The sequence below is a fragment of the Caretta caretta genome, chromosome 13, assembly GCF_965140235.1.
Source record: "Caretta caretta isolate rCarCar2 chromosome 13, rCarCar1.hap1, whole genome shotgun sequence".
NCBI classification, from domain to species: Eukaryota; Metazoa; Chordata; order Testudines; family Cheloniidae; genus Caretta; species Caretta caretta.
Window position 1 is genome coordinate 923,482 of NC_134218.1, and position 20,810 is coordinate 944,291.

At 57.2% G+C, this 20,810-nt stretch overlaps 1 protein-coding gene and 1 non-coding gene across 14 annotated transcripts; one reads left to right on the forward strand and one right to left on the reverse strand.

Moving 5' to 3' along the window:
• Positions 1–451: 451 nt before the first annotated feature.
• Positions 452–4,293, reverse strand: LOC125622311 (uncharacterized). The gene is made up of 2 exons (XR_012664653.1): positions 1,577–4,293; positions 452–988 (listed from the first exon to the last, which is right to left on the reverse strand). It is a non-coding gene; the product is annotated as an uncharacterized LOC125622311 (transcript).
• Positions 4,294–5,317: 1,024 nt separating this feature from the next.
• Positions 5,318–19,926, forward strand: ZNF335 (zinc finger protein 335). Of its 13 annotated transcripts, none has more exons than XM_048820231.2 (28): positions 5,318–5,450; positions 7,129–7,217; positions 8,062–8,296; positions 8,822–9,095; positions 9,610–9,687; positions 10,067–10,387; positions 11,388–11,522; positions 11,603–11,755; positions 11,869–12,127; positions 12,222–12,399; positions 12,484–12,596; positions 12,879–12,897; positions 13,127–13,243; positions 13,329–13,405; positions 13,539–13,699; positions 13,813–14,232; positions 14,310–14,404; positions 14,491–14,771; positions 14,984–15,119; positions 15,177–15,578; positions 15,658–15,800; positions 16,132–16,271; positions 16,961–17,064; positions 17,193–17,270; positions 17,622–17,705; positions 17,922–17,987; positions 18,292–18,376; positions 19,144–19,926. In XM_048820231.2, the coding sequence occupies exons 3-28, from the start codon at positions 8,093–8,095 to the stop codon at positions 19,260–19,262; spliced, it is 4,242 nt and encodes a 1,413-aa protein (XP_048676188.1). In that variant the 5' UTR covers positions 5,318–5,450; positions 7,129–7,217; positions 8,062–8,092; the 3' UTR covers positions 19,263–19,926. The 13 variants fall into 13 exon arrangements, with proteins under 13 accessions (XP_048676188.1, XP_048676190.1, XP_048676182.2 ...); XM_048820229.2 differs by lacking the exon at positions 5,318–5,450 and adding an exon at positions 5,802–6,449; XM_048820228.2 differs by lacking the exon at positions 5,318–5,450 and adding an exon at positions 5,802–6,235.
• Positions 19,927–20,810: the final 884 nt, after the last annotated feature.

Consider the following 20,810-nt stretch of genomic DNA (forward strand, 5'->3'; position numbering starts at 1 on the left):
CTGTTATTACTGCTTGCTGTGTGCTCCACAATATCTGTGAGAGTAAGGGGGAGACGTTTATGGCGGGGTGGGAGGTTGAGGCAAATCGCCTGGCTGCTGGTTACGCGCAGCCAGACACCAGGGCGGTTAGAAGAGCACAGGAGGGCGCGGTACGCATCAGAGAAGCTTTGAAAACCAGTTTCATGACTGGCCAGGCTACGGTGTGAAAGTTCTGTTTGTTTCTCCTTGATGAAACCCCCCGCCCCTTGGTTCACTCTACTTCCCTGTAAGCTAACCACCCGCCCCTCCTCCCTTCAATCACAGCTTGCAGAGGCAATAAAGTCATTGTTGCTTCACATTCATGCATTCTTTATTCATTCATCACACAAATAGGGGGATGACTACCAAGGTAGCCCAGGAGGGGTGTTGGAGGAGGGAAGGAAAATGCCACACAGCACTTTAAGCACAGCACTTTAAAAGTTTACAACTTTAAAATTTATTGAATGACAGCCTTCTTTTTTTTGGGCAATCCTCTGTGGTACAGTGGCTGGTTGGCCGGAGGCCCCCCCACTGCGTTCTTGGGCGTCTGGGTGTGGAGGCTATGGAACTTGGGGAGGAGGGCGGTTGGTTACAGAGGGGCAGCAGTGGCAGTCTGTGCTCCAGCTGCCTTTGCTGCAGCTCAACCATACACTGGAGCATACTGGTTTGGTCCTGCAGCAGCCTCAGCATTGAATCCTGCCTCCTCTCATCACGCTGCCGCCACATTTGAGCTTCAGCCCTGTCTTCAGCCCGCCACTTACTCTCTTCAGCCCGCCACCTCTCCTCTCGGTCATTTTGTGCTTTCCTGCACTCTGACATTATTTGCCTCCACGCATTCGTCTGTGCTCTGTCAGTGTGGGAGGACAGCATGAGCTCGGAGAACATTTCATCACGAGTGCGTTTTTTTTTCTTTTAAGCTTCACTAGCCTCTGGGAAGGAGAAGATCCTGTGATCATTGAAACACATGCAGCTGGTGGAGAAAAAAAAAGGGACAGCGGTATTTAAAAAGACACATTTTATAAAACAGTGGCTACACTCTTTCAGGGTAAACCTTGCTGTTAACATTACATACATAGCACATGTGCTTTCGTTACAAGGTCGCATTTTGCCTCCTCCCACCGCGTGACTACCCCCTCAACCTTCCCCCCTCCCTGTGGTTAACAGCGGGGAACATTTCTGTTTAGCCACAGGCAAACAGCCCAGCAGGAATGGGCTCCTCTGAGTGTCCCCTGAAGAAAAGCACTCTATTTCAACCAGGTGACCATGAATTATATCTCACTCTCCTGAGGATAACACAGAGAGATAAAGAACGGATGTTGTTTGAATGCCAGCAAACATACACTGCAATGCTTTGTTCTACAATGATTCCCGAGTACGTGTTACTGGCCTGGAGTGGTAAAGTGTCCTACCATGAAGGACGCAATAAGGCTGCCCTCCCCAGAAACCTTTTGCAAAGGCTTTAGGACTACATCTAGGAGAACCGCAAATGCCAGGGCAAAGTAATCCTTTCACATGCTTGCTTTTAAACCATGTATAGTATTTTAAAAGGTACACTCACCAGAGGTCCCTTCTCCGCCTGCTGGGTCCAGGAGGCAGCCTTGGGTGGGTTCGGGGGGTACTGGCTCCAGGTCTAGGGTGAGAAACAGTTCCTGGCTGTCGGGAAAACCGGTTTCTCCGCTTGCTTGCTGTGAGCTATCTACAACCTCCTCCTCCTCCTCATCTTCTTTGTCCCCAAAACCTGCTTCCGTATTGCCTCCATCTCCATTGAAGGAGTCAAACAACACGGCTGGGGTAGTGGTGGCTGAACCCCCTAAAATGGCATGCAGCTCATCATAGAAGCGGCATGTTTGGGGCTCTGACCCAAAGTGGCTGTTCGCCTCTCTGGTTTTCTGGTAGGCTTGCCTCAGCTCCTTCAGTTTCACGCGGCACTGCTTCGGGTCCCTGTTATGGCCTCTGTCCTTCATGCCCTGGGAGATTTTGACAAAGGTTTTGGCATTTCAAAAACTGGAACGGAGTTCTGATAGCACAGATTCCTCTCCCCAAACAGCGATCAGATCCCGTACCTCCCGTTCAGTCCATGCTGGAGCTCTTTTGCGATTCTGGGACTCCATCATGGTCACCTGTGCTGATGAGCTCTGCATGGTCACCTGCAGCTTGCCACGCTGGCCAAACAGGAAATGAGATTCAAAAGTTCCCGGTTCTTTTCCTGTCTACCTGGCCAGTGCATCTGAGTTGAGAGTGCTGTCCAGAGCGGTCATAATGGAGCACTCTGGGATAGCTCCTGGAGGCCAATACCATCAAATTGTGTCCACAGTACCCCAAATTCGAGCCGGCAACGTCGATTTAAGCGCTAATCCACTTGTCAGGGGTGGAGTAAGGAAATCAATTTTAAGAGCCCTTTAAGTCGAAATAAAGGGCTTCATTGTGTGGATGGGTGCAGGTTTACATCGATTTAACGCTGCTAAATTCGACCTAAAGTCCTAGTGTAGACCAGGGCCTACTGCCCCAGCCAAAGAGCTTCAGGTAGCAGAGCAACTACAACGCAAAAGGCCAGGGCTTACTCCCATCATGCTCTTCGGTAAACCGATTGCTGCCCCCATGAGAAGGGCAATGTTGGGCTCTCACAGGGACACTGCAACCAGGACCAGTCTGAGTGCATTCCCCTCCATGATTAGGAGCACAGAAGACAGAAAGCCCCAAGTAGGGAGTGAAGTGAACAAGGAGCCCCCCCAACACACACACACACAATTTTTACTAGAGCCTACGGGACCACAGGAGACCCATCAATCAATCACTCAAGTAACTGTGAGAAACACTCTGAAGTCTTAACGCCAGTTAACAAGATCAGGAGATCAATGTGCTGTCAAAAGAGAAGCCAGCAGAAGAACTCAGTCCAGGTTATCTTTCTGCCTGCAGAATTCAGTACCAGCTGAATGTAAGCCAAGAAGCCAGAAGAAATAGCTAACAGTGTCATTCTCTGGTGAGTAACAGTGGACCAGACCCTTGTATAGATGAGTACCTCCTGTTCAGGAAGCTCACACCTGTAGAAGACTGTGGGGAAGTTCAGGGTAAATGGGTTACAGTCCCATAACTTCCCCATGCTCATCTGGAATAGTGAATAGTGACACGTCTGAAAGCCAGTTTCCCTCTCATCAACCTGCCCAGGCCCAAATCCCAGATTGCTTCTCCTCCAACACAGGCACAAAGGCAGGAAATCACCTGTGCCAATGATACCATCAGCTGTGTGCACTCCAGTACCATGGAGATGAGTTCAGCATGCCGGCCAAGACAGACCAACTGATCTCCCTTAGAGGTTTCCATAACACCCATCAGCATCATATTTTGGATGTAGGACAAATGCAGAATGCGAACACAGGTCCTGTCCAACAAGCACGGAGAAACAATTCTATGTGTTTAATGTGATTATATTTGCCTCACTGGTGATTTTGTATGTTCAGTTACTGACCAGGAATCTAAACAGATTGGATTGCCTTCCCCATTCCGCTCCAACACATCTGGAACATGTGTTACCACCAGCCTAAGGCATCACCAACTAGTCCTTCAACCCTCCCCTCGCTCTGCCCTCTTGTGGGTGAAAAGAAACTACTTCCTCTTTAAGAAAAAAAGCAGTACTTGTGGCACCTTAGAGACTAACCAATTTATTTGAGCATGAGCTTTCGTGAGCTACAGCTCACTTCAGCGGATCCTCTTTAGATCACTACACCAGAAATTCCCTGTCCCAAGGGATGGGACAGAGTTGGAGCCCTGTCTACTACACGGTGCCTTGGTAAACAGTCTGGGTTTAAACTCAATTTAAACACCGCTTCAGCTAAAATAGTTCCTGATTAGTTCCCTCCCTAGAATTGGAAATGTAGTTTAAACAGGATTCAGCCTCATTCATGCTGGCTAGCCAACCCACGCTAGAATCCATCTGACCACTTCCCTGGCAGGATAAAAGCCCTGGACTCTGCTTACGCCAGGCTGATGCACAGCCAGCACGGTGGCTGTACGGATCACCCTACAACAGCAATGCACTGAGAACAGCCAACTCGTTTCACCTCAGACTGCAGGAGTTGCTACGAGGATTTCTCCTGTTTTCCCCACTCTGGTCACTCCTGATTCCCACCCACCTGCCGGCCCCTTCTTTGGAAGAGAACAAGCAGGTCTCTACCCTGGCAGTCACACACGAACACACACACAAAAGGAAAGGAGTACTTGTGGCACCTTAGAGACTAACCAATTTATTTGAGCATGAGCTTTCGTGAGCTACAGCTCACTTCAGCTGTAGCTCACGAAAGCTCATGCTCAAATAAATTGGTTAGTCTCTAAGGTGCCACAAGTACTCCTTTTCTTTTTGCGAATACAGACTAACACGGCTGTTCCTCTGAAACACACAAAAGGAGTAATTGTGGCACCTTAGAGACGAACCAATTTATTTCGTGAGCTACAGCTCACTTCACACACACAGTCACGGTCAGACAGACACGGTCAGACACACACACACACGGTCAGACACACACACACACGGTCAGACACACACACACACACACACACACGGTCAGACACACACACACACGGTCAGACAGACACACACACGGTCAGACAGACACACACACACACACGGTCAGACAGACACACACACACACACGGTCAGACAGACACACACACACACACGGTCAGACAGACACACACACACACACGGTCAGACAGAGACACACACACACACAGTCACACACACACACACACACACGGTCAGACAGAGACACACACACACACACACACGGTGACACACAGGGACGAAGCCGGACCGCGGCTGACCGGCCCCACTGAACACGCGGAGCCGCCGCTCCGGGAACCGAGCGCAGACACCGGCCGGGCGGCGGGACCGGGACCGGGACCGGCCTGGCGGCGGCGGCGGCGGCGACGCCTCCCCACCCCCCGCTCCCGGCCGCGGCCCGAAGGCGGCTCTGCCCGCGCCGAGGGCGCCGGGGGCGGCGAACGGAGCCGGGCCCGGTCCGCGGGCGGAGCCGCCGCGGCCACGTGACCCCCCCTCACCCCAGCGTGACCCCAACGCTCAGGGTCCGGCCAGCACGAGCCCCGCACGTCGTGACGTCCTGTGCGTGCGACTGCACCCATTGACGCGCTGATGCTTCCGCGGGGAAATATAGTCCCCGGGGAGACCTTCTCTGGGCGCCGGTGCTCGGAGCTCCGGCACCGGAGGCGGGTCGGTGCCGGGGTCGGGGGGCGCCCCAACCGGAGGGTGCGGCCTGGGGAGATCGCGCCCCTCCGCCCCCGGTGCGGTGAAGTAAGTAGTCCGGCGCGGGGTCCCGACGGAAAAATCCCTCCGCGGGGGATGGCGGCCGAAGGGATGCCGGGTCCGGGGGCGCCGCGAACGCCGCAGCGGGACGCGCCGAGGGACGGGCCCCGGCACGGTGAGGGGGCGGCGCTCAGGCCCCGGGGCCCGGCTTCCCCCCGCCCGCCCGGCCGGCGCCGCCGGGCCGCCCGCGCGCGGGGACCCCGCGCCAAGATGGCGCCGGCCCGAGCGGGGGCGCAGGCAGCGCCAGGGGCAGCCCCGGCCCGGCCGCCCGCAGGGCCCCGCCAGGGGGGCCGGGGAGGGGAGCGGAGCGGAGGGGCCGCGCCGAGCCGGGCCGCCCCGCCCCCACCCCCACCCCCGGGAGCGGGGTCCCGGGCGGCAGCCATGGAGGCCGGGCCCTGCCCTGGGGCGTTGTGGGCGAGGCCGGCGGGGCCGGGGCCGGGGCCGGGGCCGGGGCGGCCCGTGCTCGGGGCTCCGGGCTGCTGCCCCCGCGCCCGGCCCCGCGGCTTGGGCGAGGCCCGGGGCAGACGCCGGGAGCCCGGAGCCTGCCCCCGACACCGACTCGTTCCGTGCCCTGGGCGGGTCGCGACCCCGCCTGCGGCGCGGGGCCGCGGGATCCGGCCGTAACGGGCGCGGAGCCGCCCGGGAGGAAGCGGCTCGTGGCGGCCGGCCCCGGCCCTCCGCCCCGGGCAGCGGGGAAGGGGCAAAGGACGGGCCGAGAAGCGGCTCCTCACACCGCCCGGAGTTTCCGCCTGCAGCGCCGTGCACTAGCGGGGGGGAAACTCCATCTGCAGGGCCCAAGGCGTAACCCTGCTCCGCAGCCCGGTTAAAGTTATGGAGCAGTGGGGTTTCCGCATCAGTCTCGGGTCACTTGTGTATTCAGCACCCTGCCGCTCAGACCAGGTGTGGGTCTACGTTTTGTCTCGCTCTGCGCTGTACCAGAAGAGCGATTAAAGCAGAGAGACCTGGAGTCTGGACTCCTGGGTTTTTTATTCTTGGCTCCGTTGCCTGACATGAGAACGGCCAGACTGGGTCAGAGCAAAGGTCCCTCTAGCCCCGTGTCCTGTCTGCCGACAGCGGCCAGGGCCAGGTGCTCCAGAGGGAATGAACAGAACAGGTAACCATCGATTGATCCAACCCCTGTGGCCCATTTCTGGCTTCTGGCAAACAGAGGCTCGGGACACCGTCCCTGCCTATCCTGGCTAATAGCCATCGATGGACCTATTCTCCATGAGCTTATCTCGTTCTTTTTTTAACCCTGTTATAGTCTTGGCCTTCACAACATCCTCTGGCAAAGAGTTCCACCGGTCGACTGTGCGTTGTGTGAAGAAATACTTTGTTTGTTTTAAACTTGCTACCTATGAGGAGTCCCAAGTCCCTTCACTTTTCTGTACTCTGGTGTATTTCTCTGTAAAATAGCAATAATTATGCTTTCCTATTCGATGGTGGTGTGTTATGAGGTTAAATTATTATTAAGGGGGGCAGGAGTGTTTGTGATGCTCTGATGAGGCTCCAAAGATGGGCAAAGTATTCCCATTGCTTGTTTACTGAAATGGTAACCTCCCCCTTAGTTCTGTGGTCAGTGTCATGTGACCTGGCTGTAGAGACTGTGATTGGGGATCCCCAAGTAGATTAGTCATTCCTTATTCTGGGGGGGATGCAGTCTCTGTATTTGACAGCCGTGCATTCTCCAGCTGAGCCCTTCTTCCTGCTAATATCGGGTAAAGTGAGTGCAGGCTAGGTTCCCACCCAGCGCTCATCTGAAGTTCGGTTTTGCTTTGTCTCCCCTTGGCTAGGATGAAAGTCTGGCATTTCCTGGTTGCCTTCAAGAACAAGAGTAGGAGGCGTGTCAGGCTGTAATCAGTCCTGGGATATCGCTGCCCCGGTATGTTTCATGCCTGGAACAAGTTCCAGAGGAGTACGGTGAGGGTGCACAACCTATGTCCTATCAGAGCATCTCATAAGGCTTCATTAGCATTTTGTCGTCATGTTTACATCATTTTAGTTTACACGTGTGTGTAAATAGACAATATTGTACATAGAAACAACCTATCTAAATACATACAAAACAAGCTGAACTTCAAATATAAATCAATACAGGTGACTTTAAATCTTATTAAAATATACGGAATTTGTTTGGCCCACTCAAGGTTGTGCTTAGTTTTATGTGGCCCTCCTGTGTAATAAGGTTGGGCACCATGGGAGTACAGCACGCAACAAAGAGCATGAGCTGAAATATTGAGCTTCACAGCCTAGCTATGGGACAAGACGAGGAAGGCAGGGTGGCATGAAGTAGAGTCATTGGCTTGGTCTACATTACATACTTTGGAATAACTATGAAAAATCCACACCCCTCAGTAATGTAGTTATACCTAACCCCCATGTGGACAGCGCTATGCTGGCGGGAGAGCGTCTCCCACCAACATAGCTACTGCCTCTCACAGGGGTGAACTTACTAAGCTGACAGGAGCGCTCTCTCCTGTCAGCATAAAGCGTCTTCATCAGACACTCAATTTATAGTGTAGACCTGTCCCTAAAGACCAGTCGTGGTCTGATGTTTCCTTTCCTTCGTGAGAGCACCCCTGCTGTGTTATGTTTATATTTATTTTGTGCCAATTACTGTGATATCTAGGTGCCTGTCATTCTTCTCAGGCGGCTGGAAGGCATGGCAGGGTGTTATGTGCCCCAAGCGTACAGCAGGTCTGACTGCAGCACTTCCTCTTGCCTAGGTCACACATAAGGGGCCCAGGCAAATTGGGCATGGAGGCGGAGGAGAACGAAGTGGAGAGCAGCAGCGATGCGGCCCCTCATCCGGCACAGGAAGAACCTTCGGAGAGCGGGCTTGGAGTGGAGACCTCTGAGGCCATGTCTGCAGACAGCAGCGATGCTGCTCCAGTGCCCGTCCTCTCAGAAGCAGATGACTCTGGCGTGGGGCAGAGCTCAGACAGCAGCGGGGTGTCTCTGGTAGGGGGTGGGTCTGGAAACCCCTTTGGGACGGGAGTGAGGAGGTGTCTGTGATTTTGTAGATGGGTGTAAGTTGTCAGACTCTGAGAATACTGATAGTATCCTTCAGGGAGTAGGATCTCTGACCCAGCCTAGGTGGGAGCCAACCCTACACAGCACAGGGCAAAGTGGACCACAGGGCCAGCTCTGTTTGAGGGGTCTTCTACAGTATGGATATACACACCAGGTTTGTATCTGCCAAGCCAAGGGGAAGAGCCCTGCCTACCTAGCTGGATTAGCAGAGGGGAGAGTGCATCTTGTGTCTTTAAGGGTATCTCCTAGCTATTCCCCTGGGCTGAAGGGTCATCAGTAGAAGCCAGAAAAGCTATCACTTGTCACCCTCTTGTGGGGGCCTTTGGGAACTTTCTTCTGGGCAGGTGCCTCCTGCGAGGCACGATGCTGATGTGGTATGCAGTTACAGGTTCGCTCCTGGGATGGCTCAACAGAGGCCTCTAAACTGAACTCCCCAGACTGTCTGTTTTCCAGGAGGAAGTGTCGGAGAGCAGCTCCAGCACAGATGCTATTCCTAGGGTCTACCTTCCCGACTCTTCATCTATCGCCCAGTCTACCCTGGTCTCCAGCGTCTCCACAGTGAGCCAGTCCATTATGGTATCGGAATCCCCACAGGTCCTGGTTCACTCCAGCGTCATCACCGATGGGGCCACAATGGTATCGGACTCCACTGCATCCACCTCCTCAGACCTGGGCTGTGCCATAGACAAAATCATTGAGTCCACAATTGGGCCTGACATCATCCAGAGTGAGTGCATCACCACATCAGTCATTGCCTGCTCCCTTTCCTGGTGCCCCAGGGATCTGGCATAGCTCTCAGTGTAATGTGCCCAGGGCTGGGCAAGGGGGACAGGCAGTGGAGACACGACAGTTGAGTGGGGAAGGAGCTGCTGCTCTAGCGAAGACTCAAGGAAACCGACTCGGTCAAAATGGAAATCCCATGTTGTGGGAGACTGCTCCTGCTTGCTTGCCCTGACCATTAGAAGTGGTGCCTGCTGTTCCTGGCCTTACCACTAGGTGGTGAAAGAAGGGACTTGCAGGGCAGCTCGCCATTGCTGCTGGAATGGGTTTCCATCTTCCGTCCGTCCTGAGTTCGCAGCACTGAGTCCATGGAAGAGCGCCTGTGCAACCCCAAGTTAACTTTCCTCTCTCTCTCCTTCCTGCTTGCCCACCCTGACTTCCTAGAAGAATGCCTTCTCTTATTAATAATCAGCCTCTACAGTCGGTCCCCATCACCCTCCCGCTCTCTGTTCCCTTCCTAGGCTGCATCGCAGTGACGAGCGCTGAGGATAGCGGTGCCCAGACTACCCAGTATCTCATTCTGCAGGGACCTGATGATGGTAAGTGAATGCTTCTGGGTCCTCCACGGACATCTTCTGCTTCTGAGCCCTTTTCCCATTTCCATCCTTCTACAACAAGAACAAAGGCCAGAAATCCCTGTGAGGGAATTGTACAGAAGCCCTGGTTGTGGGGAGAGTTCTTGGCTACTCTAGTCCCAGTTTCTCCCAGCAGGGGTCACTGTAGGCAGCAGGGTGGGAATGCTGTGGGGCAGAGCTCCTAGTTACTCCAGTCCCCTCCCAGCAGGGGACACTGCAGGCAGCAGGGCAGGGGCATTGGCTATGGGGAAGCTCTTGGCTACTTGAGCCACTGCCTAGTAGTGTGAAGTGTGTGTAGCTGTGAGGGTTCAAGTTCCTTGGTGAGCTCTTGTTGGTGCTTTAGGTGCCCCCATGGTGTCCCAGATGGCCACCTCTGCTCTGGCCAACAGTTTGGCAATAGAAGCCATAGCCGATGGACCCACCTCCACGTGCCTAGACCAGCCTGGCCCTTCCGAGCAGTCTGAAATTTTGGAGCTGCCCACACAGCTGGATCAGGCCAGAGAGGCAGATGCTGGGGAGGAGCCAGACCAGCCGGACCTGGAGAGCTTGGAGGAGATGATGGAGGTGGTGGTGGTACAACAGTTCAGGTGCAAGATGTGTCAGTACAAGAGCATCTGCAAGAAAACGCTCATCAACCACATGAAGGAGCGCCATTTCCAGCCAGGTAGGAGTGCCGCCGACTCTGGGCGGCTTGCGTACCAGGAGGGGGTGCTGTGCGGGGTCGGAGCGGAGTTTATCAGGTGGGGCACAAGGTAGTTAATGTATCAGGTGTGGGCACCGCTGTCCCCGGGAGGTGTCTTATAATGGCTCTGTTGTAGCTGGAAAGAATCCAGACTTACACCAGTGTAACTGAGGGCAGAATTTGGTTTTCTGTCATTCGTTTACTGAGGACTAAATTTTTCAGCCCTTAATTCTGAATTCTCCTGTTGGGGAGAATTTGGCTCTGAATATATAATTACTAGAAATATGAATGACTAAATATCACTATCTACAGCTTACAAGTGAAAATCTACTTTAAACAACCATATGAAAATAAAAAATTTTAAGTCTGAAGCTTTGGAGTCGCCCAATGAAATGAATAGGCAGCAGGTTTAAAACAAACAAAAGGAAGTACTTCACACAACACACAGTCAACCTGTGAAACTAGTTGTCAGGGGATATTGTGAACTGGGTTCAAAAAAGAACTAGATAAGTTCCTGGAGGATAGGTCCATCAATGGCTACTAGCCAAGATGGTCAGGGACACAATCCCATGATCTGGGTGTCCTGAAACCTCCAACTGCCAGAAGCTGGGGCTGGAAGACAGGGTGGATCACTCAATAAATTATCCTGTTCAATTAATTCCCTCTGAAGCATCTGGCCCTGGCTGCTGTCAGAAGACAGGATACTGGGCTAGATGGACCATTGGTCTGACCCGGTATGGCCGTTCTGATGTTCTTTATAAACCAGGTAGGGATGCTGATGACTCTCGGGGTGGGAGGAAGGAGATTTCTATACCAGGAGGGTGTGCTGCCATCTCAAAGTGTGTGAGTGGGGTGCTTCCATGTCTGCAAAGGGGTAGGTGACTTGTCTACCGGGTGGGGTGCCTGCTCTGTGACACACCCCAGCTTGACTGGTGAGAGCAGCACGCTGCCCAAGTGATTCTCTTACTGCTTTCTCTGCCAGTGGCTGCTGCTCTGGCCTTGAAGAAGGGGCGTCCGCGGAAGGGGGGACCCTCCCCAAAGCCCCTGGAGGAGGATGTGCCGGAGGAGGAAGAGGAGGATGATATCATGGATGCTGGAGCCATTGATGACCCTGAAGGTACAGCCCCTTCTCTCTGGCCAGTGCAGCCAGCCACTGCCAGGGTTTGTGTCTAATGCCTCGGGCCATTCTCCCCACAGAGGACAGTGACTATAACCCAGCCGAGGATGAGCCTCGTGGACGGCAGCCCAAATACAGCCGCATTGTCCCCACGTCAAGTGAGGAGAGGCCACGCCGGCGGCCGGGGAGACCCCGCAAGTTCCCTCGCCTAGAGGACATGCCGAAGCCTGAAGGTAGGGGGTTGGAGAGGAGCTGCGGGTCCTGGCTGGCGGAGGGTGGAAGCTCGGGCCTGCTCCCCAAAGCAGGGATGAGGCAGACCCTGACGTGCTGGGTTGCTGTTGGGCAGGTGGTGAGGAGGAGCCCTTAGTCACGTCCCAGAGCGCTCTGAGCAGCGAGCTGCAGAGCTCCGAGGCAGCCAGCTCCTCCGTCCTGGAGAACGGGGCCAGTGACCGCCTCGTGGAGCCCAGCATCAGCCAGTCGGACTCGGAGAACAAGGATCCGTCCTCCAACACAGGCCCTGAGGAGGCTGACACCGTGCCCAGGAGGCGAGGTCGGCCCTCCCGCCGCTTCCTGGGCAAGAAATACCGCAAGTACATCGGGCGCAGGTGAGGGGTGCTGGGCTGTGCCCGGGCTGGCGGGCTGTGCCCAGGGCTGGGCTGGCTGCCGTCATGGCACTGAGCACCAGCCCTGCTTTTGCAGGTACTACTACAAGTCCCCCAAGCCTCTGATGAGGCCCTACCTGTGCCGAATCTGTGGCTCACGCTTCCTCACGCACGATGACCTGCGCTTCCACGTTAACTCCCACGAGGCCAACGACCCGCAGCTCTTCAAGTGCCTACAGTGCAGCTACCGCTCCCGCCGCTGGTCCTCCCTCAAGGTGAGCATGGCCTGCCCCGCCCCGGCCCACCCTGGGGGTCGCTGCTGGCTCTGTGCTTCACGGCCTGCTCTTTACCTCTCACAGGAACACATGTTTAACCACGTGGGCAGCAAGCCATACAAGTGTGGGGAGTGTGATTACACAAGTGTGTACAAGAAGGATGTTATCCGCCACTCGACTGTGCACAGCCGGGACCGGTGAGTAGAGTGGGGGCCACGGGACTGATCCCTGTGTCCTGGCCAGGCAGCCCCTTCCCTGTACCCAGCTCCCCTCTGCCCCCATGTGCTGAGCCAAGCAGCCCCTTCCCCATGATTCCAAATGCAGCCAGGGCTGAGCTCAGTAGGCAGGATCTGCTTCTGTTCCCCTTTCCCTTCCCAGCACCAGGGGCCCCCTTTGGCAGTCACTGGGTGGGAGGGTTGTTTGGGGGGGGTCTCAGACTCAGGGAGAGTCTGACCCATTTTGTTTTTCTTCTCTCTCAGGAAGAAGAGAGCTGACCCGGTGAGTTCCCAGCTCCCTGATGGCTTGTGTCTTAGCCCCAGTTCTTACTGGGGGGTCCCCTGGCAGGCTTCTTTCTGCTTCTGCCGCCTGGTAGATAGGGATGGTTCTTGGCTGACTGGAGCCCCAAATCTGGCTGGCGAGGGGGCTGAGAGGGGCTGTCAGTGGCTCTCTTAGACACATGGGCTCATCTCTGCGTCCCCTCTCTCTCTCTCTCTCTCTCTCCCCCCAGCCCCCAAAGTTGAACTCATTCCCCTGCCCAGTATGTAGCCGAGTCTACCCCATGCAGAAGAGACTGACCCAGCACATGAAGACTCACAGCACGGAGAAGCCACACATGTGTGACAAGGTGGGGAGGGCATGGGGGGAAGGGGTGGGGCAAGATGCGCCTGGGGGCCTGGATGGGCAGTGAGTGTTGCTCTGTTTGGTTGCAGTGTGGGAAGTCCTTCAAGAAGCGCTACACCTTTAAGATGCATCTGCTGACACACATCCAGGCCATTGCTAACCGCAGGTAGGAGCAGGGGGATTCCCGGCCTGTGTCGGGCTAGCCTTGGGGTGGCCAAAGCCTGCTGGGTTGTCACCCCATCCCAAAGAGTGCCCAGGCACCCTGCCCCGAGTAATGGCCCAGTCTCCTTCCCTGGCAGGTTTAAGTGCGAGTTCTGTGACTATGTCTGCGAGGATAAAAAGATCCTGCTGAACCACCAGCTGTCACACATGAACGACAAGCCGTACAAATGCAGCTTCTGCAAGTACTCCACCTTCCGTGAGGACTTCTTGGTGTCGCACATGGCCGTCAAGCACACGGGTGAGAGGAGCCCGCCCACGCCCCTGCCCCTGGGCCTTGAGCCAGCCCCTCCCCTCAGATGCTGTCCCTGCTCCCCTGCTGGCTGACCGCTGTACCCCTCTCTCTGGCTGCAGGGGGAAAGCCATTTGCCTGCGAGTACTGTCACTTCACCACCAAGCACAAGAAGAACCTGCGCCTGCATGTGCAGTGCCGCCATGCTGACTCCTTTGAGGAGTGGGCCCAGCGGCACCCCGAGGAGCCCCCCTGCCGGCGCCGCCCCTTCTTCACCCTGCAGCAGATCGAGGAGCTGAAGCAGCAGCACAGCCAGGTGCAGACTCCCACAGAGCCTGCGGCCAGCCCCCCGGTGAGTACCGTGGCCCCTGGCCCTCCCGCCTGCCCCCTTCCCTCAGGCTCGGGCGTGCTCTCAGCTGTTTTTCTCATCCAGGTTCCTCCTGGCCCTGTGACCTACCACACAGTGCAGCCCCTCCCAACGGCAGAACCCTCTGTCTCTTCCCAGGATTCCTTGGGGGGAACCACCATCATTTATGAGCAAGGTGAGCTCCCAGGGAAGGGAGAGGGGCCTACCTGGGCAGGCACAGTGCATCTCACCTGCTCTCTCTACCTCTCCCAGATGTGGAGGGATCGGCAGAGCTGGCCACGCAGACAGCGCTGGATCTCCTGCTGAACATGAGCAGCCAGCGGGAGCTGGCCACAGGCTCCCTGCAGGTGAGGTCACAATGCCCACCACAGTTGAGAGGAGAGCCCCAGGCCTGACCCCCGCTCACCACCACCCCTGTCTGTTTTCCGTGCAGGTGGCGGTGGTGAAGTCGGATGGCTCTGGAGCAGCGCAGGCCCCCAAAGTCCCATCACAGCAGGAGGAGGGGGCAGATCTGGATCCCACCGGGCAGCAGCAGAAGGTGGTGACGCTCCATGTAGCTGAGCACGGAGAGGCCTTAGTGCAGGAGGCCTATGAGGAGGCGACTCTGGGGAGCGCCGAGCTGCAGCAGATCACCATCCCGTTCGGGAGCACCACGGAGTACAGCATCATCACGCCCGTCAGCGAGGAGATCCAGGCCCCGCAGACACTCTACAGGTAGGTGCCAAACTGGCTGCCCCTGCCCTGGGTCCCAGAGTCGTCAGATGCTACTCCAGTCCCGAGTGTTAGTCATGTGGCTGCCTTCCCTGCAGGAGAGTGCCTCTGCTCTCACCCTGCCCCCATTGTCAGGGCAGCCCTGGCTAGAGGGGAATGGGAAAGCCCTGGGGAAGAGGTGGGGACCCCTCTGACCCTGCCCTCTGCCCCTGTAGTGAGGAGGAGAGCCCAGCAGAGACCACCCGTACAGTCGTGGTGAGTGACGCCATGATGGCCGAAGCGCTGACAGAGCACAGCAGTCACTACATCCTGTCAGCCAGTTTCCCAGGGAGCCAGCTCCATCACGTCGAGGTAAGAGGGGCCCGGACTCCTGTGTCCTGGAGGGGTGTAAGGCAGTGTAACTCTCAGGGTCTTCTCTCCCAGCAGCTCAGTGGGGACCCTGCCCTCTCACCAGGGGAAGGCCAGGAGGCCCAGGCCTCTGGCAGCAAGTGGCCCATGCTGCAGTGCCTGGCCAGGCAGCTCCGAAAGAACTCTGCCTTCTCCCCAGCACCGGAGGGGCAGGAGATCCCGTCTGCAAAGGTCAAATGGCCCGCACTGCAGGGTGTGGCCAAGAAGCTGTCGTGCAAGATTTCCACAACCAAGAAGCTGTCGTGCAAGATTTCCACAACCAAGAAATTCTCGTGCAAGATTTGCACAGCCATGTTCACAGGGAGAGCGGAGATGGAGAGTCACAAGAGGGCACACGTAGGGCCCAACACCTTCAAGTGTCCCGACTGCCCATTCACAGCAGCTTTGTGGCTGGAGGTCCGGGTAGGTTGGCTGGGCACCCATGGGCTGGGTGGGTGTCTGGTGTCGGCAGCTGGCTGATCTCACTCTCTCCTGCCCCCAGAGTCACATGGCACAGCACGCCAGCCTTCGACCCCACAAGTGCTCCCACTGCAGCTTTGCCTCCAAGAACAAGAAGGACCTGCGCAGACACATGCTGACGCACACCAATGAGAAGCCCTTCGCCTGCCAGATCTGTGGGCAGAGGTGGGTGAAACCAGCCAGGGCCCTGCAGTGCCTCCAGGAGGGCTCTGCAGCAGCGCATGGTGATAGCGAGCCACCTGTCCCTGGACATGCCCCTCCCACTGGGACTCTGCTCTCTGAATGGGCCTCCTGTTCTCTGCGCAGTAGCAGCCAGCCTGGCCCCTCCTCCTTTCCAGCTCCCAGATCTTCTTGGCAATGTAGAGCTGGAAATGAGGAGCCAGGCCTTGGAATACACCTCTGCTGGCTCCTGCCCTGTGCCTTCCAGGGAAAGGACGGTGTGAGAGGCCCTGCTGCCCTCAGCAAGCTCCAGCCCCCACTCTCGCTGTCCTTGTAGGTTTAACCGGAACGGGCATCTCAAATTCCACATGCAGCGTCTGCACTGCTCCGAGGGGAAGCGGCTGGGGCAGCCAGCAGCCGCCACCCAGCAAACCATCATACTGAACAGCGACGAGGAAACATTGACCACGCTGCAGAGTAAGATACCCGCCTTCCCTGATGGTGCAGGGGTCTGTGCCGAGCACTGCCTGTTCTCAGACCATCTTGGGATGAGCACTTGATGCAGCTTGTAAGCTAAGCAGGATTGGCCCTGATCAGGTCTTGGATGGGAGATCCCTTGTGAAGTTGCAGGATGCTCCAGGGAGCAGGTGGGGGCTCTCTCCCCTTGCAGCCAGTGCTGACCCGTGTCCCAGCATGGTTCTAGGGGACAGGGGGCTGCAGAGCAGTGTGAGTGACTCTGGGGTGGACGCTCTCCTTTTGCAGCCAACACTGACCCCAGTGCAGTGCTAATGGGTGATGAGGACAGCTTTCTCCGGGTCAGTGCTGGGGGGTGAGCACCTGCTACTACTGCAAAGCCCCTCTTGTGGTTGGGATGTGAATGGAGGTCTCTGCTGCCTTTATTGTAGGTGTCAAGGTCTTAGCCCCAGTATCCTTGTTACCTTCCAGTTTGGCCGGTTCCATGTGACCTCTTTCGCTCTAGCTCCTGAGCAAGTGGGGTTAATGGCTTGTTCCCAGCTTGCCTGCTGGTGTGTGTTTTGGCTCCAGTTGATCCTGGGCTTGGGAGTAAGGGAGGGGGTGGCGCTGGCTGATGGTGGGGTTGTGGGACAGGAGGATTGAGCGGGGCAGGGGATAGCGGTGGCTGAGGATCGTTTTCTCTCCCTTTCCAGCGGCTTTGCAGTCTGGCCAGGCAGTGCTGGCTCCTGAACGGCTGCAGCAGGCTCTGGGGCAGGAGCACATCATCGTAGCACAGGAGCAGAGCATCACGAGCCCGGTGAGTCAGCCAGATGTGCTAGCCACACAACCCCGCACCCCCACCCCCAAGCAGTGGCCTGTGTCCACCGTTCAGAGGGGCTGGGTTCAGCTACCGCAGTCACAGGCTGCCCCTTCTCTATCTTGCAGGAGGAGGCCACGTACATCCAGGAGATCACAACGGCTGACGGGCAGACGGTGCAGCACTTGGTGACCGCCGATAACCAGGTATGTGGGGAGCTGCTGTCCGTATGGCTCTGGCACCTGTAGGTGGGGTGCTGCGGAGAGCAAGCGAAAGTCCTGCAGGGGCTGATGGGGAGTCTCCTGCAGGAGCCCCTGAGGAGGGCCTGTGGGGACTTGACTGGAGTGAAAGGAACCAATGGCAAACTCCAGCTGAATCTCAGCAGGGAGGTGACCCAGGCTGAGGCAAGTTCCCCAGCGAAGTGGGGAGCCTTAGTGCTTGGGCATCTCAATGCCAGGCTGGAGAGATGCTGGAAAGGTGCCGCAGGGCCGCGTCCCGCACAACCTGCGCCAGTGCTGTGGGCCGAGGTGGGTGCTGAGTCTCTGTTTCCCCTGTAGGTCCAGTACATCATTGCCCAGGACGGCGTGCAGCACCTGCTCCCCCACGAGTACGTTGTTGTCCCAGAGGGGCATCACATCCAGGTAAGGCCCCTGCTGTCCTGGCCCTGGCTAGCGGCCAGATTGTTTCCTAGGTTGTGGAGCCCAGGATGGAGCCATGGGCTGGGGCAGGAGGGGGTCCATGTTCCCTTGAAATCCAGGCCAGTCTCCTCCATGTGGATGAAGTGATCCGGCCTTGGGGGGGGCGTCTGAGGAGCTGCCCTCCCCTCCCCAGCTCTCAGTCCAGCCCCTGTCTTTCAGGTACAAGATGGCCAGATCACCCACATCCAGTATGAACAAGGCAGCCAGTTCCTCCAGGAGCCCCAGGTAATGGGAGCAGCCACTGGCTGGGACTGGCCCTGGAGTTCCCAGACTTGTGGGAGAGGCCCTGGTGGGAAGGGGGAGCATCATGTGGCTGGGGAGGGGGTCCCAGGGTGTAGGCATTAATAACTCGGCGAGAAGGTGAATCACCAGTTAAACAGCCTCTGCTTTAGCTAGCTCTGTGAAGGGCCTGCGCGTCCCACGAGCGCTCTGCTGCAGACAGAGGTAAGCAGGGCAGGGTGAGCCCTCCCCCCCTCCCCGCGTCAGGCTTCCCACCTGCCCGGTCTGATTCGTCTCACTCTGTTCCCAGCAGATCCAGTACATGCCAGTTTCCCCAGAGCAGCAGCTGGTTACCCAGGCTCAGCTGGAAGCTGCGGCACACTCAGCAGTGACAGGTACAGAGTCAGGGCTCTCTGAGCTGAGCCCAGGCCGTGGGCTCTGGCGTGCTGGGTCCTGGGCAAGGCTTTGCCTCCTGCCCACTGTCTGTCTGCGAGTCCTGGTGCCCGGATTCATGGGGCATCCCAGCCCCAGGTGGTGTAACATAGTTGTTCCATCTCCTGGCTGCTTTCACGCGAGCTAGTGGTCTTAGTCACATGCTGCCTTCAAAAACCGCCCACCACCATTGCTAGCAGGCTTGACAGGGCGGCTGTGGATTGGGCGGGCTGTGGTTACCCATCTGCCCTCCTGGCAGGGCACAGGGAATGTGGGCGAAGCGTGCTCTTCTGCTGCATGTGCCCCCTAACTTAGGAGAACAAGCCAGGCTTGCTGCTGCTTAAGGAGCTGTACGTGGGAAGTGCTGATTCCCTGCACTCAGTGCTGTGGGTGCCCCAGGCTACCTCCTGGGCGGGAGCCATGCAGCTATGCTGACACCCAGGCAGAGCCCAGCGTCCTGCTGCTATCCCCTCTTTGCTGGATGGAAACGCCTCGGGTGGACCCGGCTTGGCAGGTGGTGATTATAGCACATCTCCTGGAGCCACAGAGCATGGAGTCCCCTAGAGCTCATTGTAAAAATGCTTTCTACACCCTTCCCCCATGCAGGCTTTGGCCACCCCGCCTGTCCTGTGCGCCTGGCAAAGCCATGGATCCCCCAGCAAGGGCCCCCTTCCCTGCCTCCTGGACTGGGGCAACGGAAGGGTTGATGCTGCTCTCCCTCTCTCCGCAGCAGTGGCCGATGCTGCCATGGCCCAAGCCCAGGGCATGTTCACCACAGAGGCAACGGCTGAGCAGATCCAGCAGCTGCAGCAGGGGATCCATTACGATGTCATCACGCTGACGGATTAAGGGCTGGGCACTTGCTGCGGACAGGCAGATGCTCTGGGCCAGCCATCCACTAGCCAGGCTGAAAGGGGCTATAGGGTACAAGTCTGAGCACCCTCTGGCTGGGGTTTGCTATTGACTTGCCGTATGCAGCAGGAGGGCTGGGTCTTGCCTATCCGCCCCTCTGCACAGGGTGCTGCATCCTAAGCAAGGGCTGCTCCCCTGGCATTCATGTGGCTAAGGGGCTGGGTGGGTGGTGGCGTGGCCCTGGCCTCTGGGCCTTTTGCACCTGACAGTCCCGGATCCTTTTTCCTGCATTGTGTCCTCGAGCTGCCGCCTGCCTGCCCTACGAGGTCCCAGCGTGAGATGGTGCTGAGCACAGCCATGTCGTGAAAAGGCCGTTCAATTGCAACAGCCGTGTAGGGTGCATGGGCCTGGCACGGAGAGGGCCTCCCACCTCGGCTTTCCTGGCCTGCAGGCAGGCAGCGCCCAGGCTCTGCACAGGGAGAGCAGCACGACCTGGAGAGAGGGAACCATACAGGAAGAGGCAATAGTTGAGATGTTCTATTTTTCTTCCAAACAGAGACGGACTCTGCTGGAGAGAGCTGGTTTGTACGGGGGGAGGGGGATAAATGCAAACCACCTGAAGCTTTGAATCTGCTTATGAATAAAAAGGCGTCGGACTCTGCCTGTCCCGTGTGGAGTGGGGCTCAGGGCTGCAGGGGCCCTTTGCAGACATGCAGCTCCCCTGGTCCGGCCCAGCCTCCCTTCTTGCACCCTGGGCATGTGGCGGGAGGGGGGGTGCTTGTGAGGTGCTCCCCCTGCAGCCACTACCTCACACAATCTGCCTGGCACGGAAGGGCCCCTTGGCTCTGTGTTGGAATTCCTGAGGTGAGCCCCCCACTGCTTGAGCTGCTTGGAGACCGGCCTGGGGTGCAGGGGGCCGGAGCCTGCCACTGTGGTTAAGAGCTCGTGCTATCAGCTGCCGCCCCCCGCAGTGACCTTGACTAAGCACTGAACTGGGCGCCTCTACGCGGATGCTAGTGTAGTGAAGTGGTAAACAGCCTAAATCCCATGTAACTCCATCCCAAGCTACACGTGCTGCCCCTCCCTGAGCCGATTGTGGGGAAGTATTTACATGTGATTATAACAGCTAATCTCAGAGTTTTAGTTCTCTTGGTTTGCATTAAATTGATTATCCATGGGGGGGGGGGGGAGGGGCTAGAACCACCCACCTTCAGGGTGAGCCTTACCATGGTCTCCAGCCCTGGATGCTGCTGCTGGGCCGGGGCTTGACTGCTGCCCCCTTCTCCCAGGGTTTGCAAAGGTGCTGCAGTGTAAGAGCTGGGGCAAGCGAGGGTACGTATCTTCCACCCCAAGCAAGGTGCTGGTTCAACATGAGCCCCCAGGGTTCCAAAGCCAGGGCGTTAGGGGGGACAGCAGGGGCCCTGTTTTCCTCCAGCTGCCGCAGGGGTGACTTGGATTCCTGATGAGTAGCCTGTGGGCTTGCAGAAGCCCCAGTTCCTCCCTAGCCTGGCCAAGCCTCGTGAGGTGCTGCGATGGGGCATGGAG